Source organism: Sycon ciliatum, chromosome 9 (genome assembly GCF_964019385.1).
Source record: "Sycon ciliatum chromosome 9, ocSycCili1.1, whole genome shotgun sequence".
Lineage (NCBI taxonomy): Eukaryota > Metazoa > Porifera > Calcarea > Leucosolenida > Sycettidae > Sycon > Sycon ciliatum.
The window spans coordinates 27,381,760-27,387,759 of NC_088651.1; the positions used below are offsets into that span (position 1 = coordinate 27,381,760).

At 48.1% G+C, this 6,000-nt stretch overlaps 1 protein-coding gene across 1 annotated transcript in view; it reads right to left on the bottom strand.

The window, feature by feature from the left end:
* LOC135824831 (cadherin EGF LAG seven-pass G-type receptor 2-like) overlaps window positions 1–2,740 on the bottom strand; it is a gene marked incomplete at its 5' end in the record, with an annotated part of 34,192 nt that extends 31,452 nt beyond the window's left edge. Inside the window, 1 exon segment of the mRNA XM_065337546.1 lies at window positions 2,643–2,740. Coding sequence (XP_065193618.1) covers window positions 2,643–2,730 — 88 coding nt within the window.
* Between the last annotated feature and the right edge of the window lie 3,260 nt (window positions 2,741–6,000).

The window sequence follows — 6,000 nt, forward strand, 5'->3', positions numbered from 1 at the left end:
ACACGATCCGGACGTGCCGCAGCCGATACAGACAAGCAGCATCCATGCCGCGCTAGCTGCGCGCTACTCCACCAGCGCTGCACACGCAAGCAAATACGCTTGCCTGGAAGTGCAACTGATCTAGAGCCGCCGGTTTCACAACTAGATCTGGACCTTCGGACGTTTCCTTTGTTTTTATCCGCTACCTAAGTTAGTAGTAGTACCTAGCATGACACCTCCCAAACAAAATGATTGAAAATCACTTGGCCAAGCTACTCTCCACGCACGTCCGCAGGCACTTCTATCAAGGAGAGCAAAGATTAGAGTTCGTAGGTAAGTAGGCGAAAGGTCTCTGCGGATGAAAGAGAGGGAATAGGAGGCGAGGATGGCAACGATGCACGTGCACGATTTCCAGGCCAGGAATCTCGAACTCTTGTCGTCCACAGTCAGTGGGTCACGCAGTCCACATCGTGAACTAACTAATTACTTGAAAACGAGGTGTGAGTATCCCTCGATTACGTAGTTTGCTGCGGCAGATAGCCAGGCGAGCAGCTGAAACTCGCAAGGGGAAAACGATGATCAGTTCACGCTATGTTGGAGACACGATCCGGACTTCATTTGGACATTTTAGCAGTACATTGTACTCAACTGTCTCAAGTCAAGTAGCTTCGCTAGTAGATCAACGTCGCCACGATCTTGCTGTAGTTAGTACTACTGCCACTCGCAGTTTCTCGGACGTGCAGAAAAAGAATGGTGTGTTTCTTGGAGCGTTCACTCGTTCTGACGTCCCTTCATAGTTTCAGTAGCAATTATTATTAGCTGTTCAACAACAGCGAACACGTGGACAGCATGTCTTTGCACGAGCACGAACTAAACGGATGAACAAAGGGTGCACCCACTGCCACGCAAACTCCGTGTGTGTGCGCCTGTCCCTGAGAACTCTTCTGGGACCAACAACAGCGACAACGACAATCAAGTCCGCCGCGAGCTACTCAGTGTGTCAGTTCCCAGACGACATGCACGCGATCTCCGTCACTAACCTGTCGCTGCCTCCGCGGCTGACAGTCTTTCACTCACCGATCAAGAACAGAGAACGTGACAAAGTCGCTGTCCGCTCAGCTCACACAGCCAGTAATACAATGTACAATGTATTTTAGTAGTTACAAGTAAGTTACACCGGACCAAGCAGAGCAGAGACAAAATTTTACTTACAGCTACGCTCTACGAAAATCTGAACTACGTAACTAACTGTTACTTCCATTCGATTGTGGGACAACACACACACGCACACACACACACACGCACACACGCACACACCATGTACAGGTACACTACTCACTAGTAGTGGAGTCTTCGCCCGTCACAAGAGAAAAAAACACGCAAATATGCAAATGCACCCACAGATTCTCTCGCAACGATAGCGGACAAGATCTGAATGAGACAGATCACTGCTAACACCAGACAACTGCCCAATCCACACAACCGGCGAACACACACACACACATACACACACACAAGAGACAATTTCATAACTCTGAAGAGGGATACTATAATAAGAGCTGATCACAACGTAATCGGACAGTTTCGTCTACGACGACGCTTTGTGTGCGTGGAGGCTGCAGTCACTCAAACACGGCATAATGTTGTGTTCAAACAATCTCAGGCATAGGCGAGTGGGACAGCGATGCTGACTGATGGATGGATTCGGCTATGATTGCATCCATGTCATGAGAGGCATAGCTAGGGATTGCTGAAAACAAACTAGACTAAGTCCTCACAAACTCTGGCCTTGCTTGTTCATTATTTTCGTCTCTAAACGGACGAAACAGTAGGCGAACTCAGACTGACAGACATTAGTTTCGTCTCTACGGACGAAACAGTAGGCGAACTCAACATACAGGTATTCCCACATTTTCCAACCCATGCACATACACCTAATCAGACTGCAGATCGATTCTTCAGACATGCAGTGCAGCCGTTCCACACTCCTACTCGTAGTTGTTCTCCAAGTCACACAAAACATGAGTACCATGTGGGTACAAACTTACTTACTTTCTGTGTTACCTCGCAAGGCAACACAGTCATAACATCATCAGCGAACACCATCCAGTACAAACAAGTCGTGGAGTTGAATACTTTAATCCACATTATGCACTCACGCAGATACCGAGCGCTACATGAAGCCGGTCACGGCCGAGCGCGAAGCACGCAGGCAGGTCGTTTGCCACAACTAGCCTACATGTTGCCATACGCTACTTCACAGAGATCCTGGGGAACTCACTGACACTGCATTCAGGTCCTTGTCTTGCAGACTTCAAACAAGCAAGCGACGTGATACCATACGATGCAGAGCCACAGCAGGTAACACAACATCACAGTTTAGGTCGAGGCTTCCACAAATCTTACACAACGAAAATCTCAACGAACTCCCTACACAAACTCACGCAACGTCCATCCTCAAATACACTTCAAGAGATCGGCTAAGCACGGTTTGTTTCTGTTACACATCTCCAACAGGTGCTGGTCTATGCGAGGATGCATAGGGCCAGTTCACAGCTAGCGACAACATACCCAGCGCGATACCAATGGCAGGGGGTAATAATTATTACAACACCGTCGTCACAACACTCAACAGTACATCCTATCGAGATGGGAACACTCACCTGACGCTGGCGAACAGCAGCATAGCGCAGCGACAGTCAGCGCTAGCAGCAGACGCTGGATTCGACGAGTACGACCTGACCACTCCATCTCCGACTCTCTACACGTCCAGTACAGCACAGCTACTGAAACTCCTTGTTGGGTTTCCTGCCGTTACTAGTAACACGCGCGCAGTGAGCTGCTGCCGCAGAATACTAAATTATTTGCCACCAGAGACCAGAGCCTTCTTGTAGCGTACTCCAGAAACCCTCTACAAATCAATTCTAATCAGCGTTGCACGTCGGGCAAGTAACACCTATTACATGAACTCGATTTCCAGCTCGCAGCGAAAGCTCGCACCAGAGCTCAAAATAAATTTCGACTCTGCCGTTACTCCCTTACTATAATTATACTGCCCATGTACGTACGTGAGTGTATGTGAGACGACGTGATTCCCACCTCCTGATCTAATAGATAAAACTACCATAAACATCTGTTGCCAACAGGCAATATGCCGAAATAAAAATTAATGACAGCGATGATTCCATTGTACTGCGCATACACAGACTAGCGGACCTAGGCCGTACAGGTAGTGCCCGGGCTGCGTCTTGCGATCAAATCGACGAGCTCAGCCAGATTAGTGCATGCAGTCTAGTAGGTCTACTACTAGTACACTCAAACGTCTCTTATCCGGACGCCTCAGATACGGGCACGTCTCTCTACCGGGCACCTTCTGCTTCAGTTCCTAGGGCAAAAATGCTCCGAATTTGGGAGGTTTGAACTTTGTTGGTATGCACAAGTGCTTATTTGTCACTGCCAAGCTGTGTAATCCACACATTTTTTTATCAGTGGATTTTTTGTATCCTGAACATGTGCAATATGTGCCAAATAAACTTCTTCAAAAATGATGATACGTGGTGGATGAGTTATCCTGAGATACGGGCAAATCTGAGATGCGGGCAGTGCCCGGTCCCAAGGTGCCCGTAAGAGACGTCCGAGTACTAGTAGGCGGCGGTTTGACGGGAACCACAGGCACAAGTCAGTAGATCCGTGATCCGACGCCTAGCGCCTGCAAATCCGAAGTGCAAGACGAGGCGCGCGCGTGTGTCGCCACGGAACAAACTGACTCTACCAGTAGATCTACCCCTGCCCTGATCCAGTGCAGTGTAGATCTATGAATTTTTATCTGATTCCGTCGGCCTTGTTCACTACATGTATATCGTGTCGCCACGGAACAAACTGACTCTACCAGTACCCCTGCCCTGATCCAGTGCAGTGTAGATCTATGAATTTTTATCTGATTCCGTCGGCCTTGTTCACTACATGTATATACACTGCATGGCAACACGGCTCAGTATTAATACTATTATTCGTCTACGATCGACCAGCATACGACTACTGTATCACCATGATCACACTCAAAGATTAAGATGCCTGCATCACCATGATCACTGGCAACAACTGTATGTCACTCATTCGTCTCCACGAACATCGTACAGCTCCCCCTCAGGCTCAGGCCTCACTTCACGGCCTAGCCTCAGCCCCCTCATAAGATTCATGCCTGCGATGCTGCACCGCTGCTTTGCATGGCATGATTGGAAGCTAACTGTGGCCTTAGTAAAAAATGAATTAAAAAATAACTGTTGACAAAAGACCATGGTATACCGGTACTGTACACTAACACCTGTCAAGGCGACCACTCTGATGAGGCCACCGCCTGCCGCAGACGACCACTACGAATGGGACCAAGCAAGGGGCTCTACACGCGTATCAGTCCAATGACCCTGGATAAGGAGGCCACCTGTGCACTGCGACCACAGTTTGAGGGACCAGGTCCTGTAAAAGGCTGTATGTACATGTAGATATCTATTTACGGATGGCCCCTAAGCCTTGTTTTGTTGAAAACAATCATACAATACATGTACATGTACAAGGCGGAGGAGTACACACTGACAGTGACTATGTTCGGAAATAGTGCCCCTAACCCCTAACTACATGTACATCCTCCACGGTTGGCACAGCCCCAGAAGAAGACCCCGGGGGGCTCTACCAACTGTCTGTGCCTGTGGTCCTGGAGCCAGTGGAGGTTGTGACCGTTGTGTGTGTGTTGTGTGTGCAAGGCCAAGGGGCACTGTTTCCAAACACAGTTTGTCCTCCACCGTGTAACATGCTGTCAACCAACAACAAGCTAAAACTAACTAACTAACTTACTTGTATTGGGCGCCTAGACAGGTTTCACCGAGTCTGTACTACAATCATGTACCTTTTGTAGTACGACTGGAGACTGTCCTGCACTTCTGCACCACCTCCTGCGCGAGCTACAATTACATGTACATGTATGTACAGCAAAACCTGTCAAGGCGACCACTCTGATAAAGCGACCACCTGTCCTAGAAGACCACTAAAATCAGGACCAAGAGATGCTATTAAATAGTATTTCCAGTCAACAGACCCTGGATAAGGAGACCACCTGGTAACAGAGACCATGTTTTGAAGGTCCCTTGAGCGGTGGTCGTCTTAGACAGGTTTCACTGTACTGTTATGTACAGTAGTCTGGTACAGTGGTAGTAGTAGCGCCGCGCGAGCTACACGACTGTACAATCATGTACGTGTACACTGTAACTACATCATACATGTACACTCTTACACTAGGCTACAGACATGTAGGACGTGCTACTTGACATAACAGACTCATTCTGTAGGTCTAGTGGTAATGACAGGGGAAGGAACCGCGGATTTGATGAACTGCGTAGGCTGGTGCACGGGTCAACACACACAGGTCAATGGGCGGGCACATACATGTACATGACTGTAGGATTTGGGCACTGGTTTAGGTTTGATGTTTTGTTCATGTGTAGTCTACTGTAGATCTACATGACATGTGCAATATTTTTGCATTCCGAATTTCGGAATTATTTTCGGAAATGTGGAGGCAGGAGTCGAAAAAGTAGTCGAACTTTCGCAAGTATGGTAGCGAAAGTCCATGGTTTTCCGAAAATTTTGATTCTTGTACCCGTACAAGAAGCGTTTATTACCAGTCAAATAAAAAACACAGAGTGTGTTGACTAGTACTAGATCTACTCGTACTCGTTTTGTGACTGCTGTAGTACACGAACCTGTGCATGTACGAGTACTGTACAGTTGCCATGGCAGGTGCATTTCCCGATCTGACTAGTCTACACGTAAGGTGGAGAGGGGGGGGGGGGGGAGGGTTACAAATCCGCTGATCCCCGAGCTGCAGAGAGTGCTCAACTCAAGCCTCAATGTCCTAACCAGACCCTAGAACATACAATGTACATTTACATTTGCAGCGGACTCATCGGAGTACCCTGCAGAGATCCCAGTATCAGTTGTCCGATGATTGCCTCACGACAAGAACAC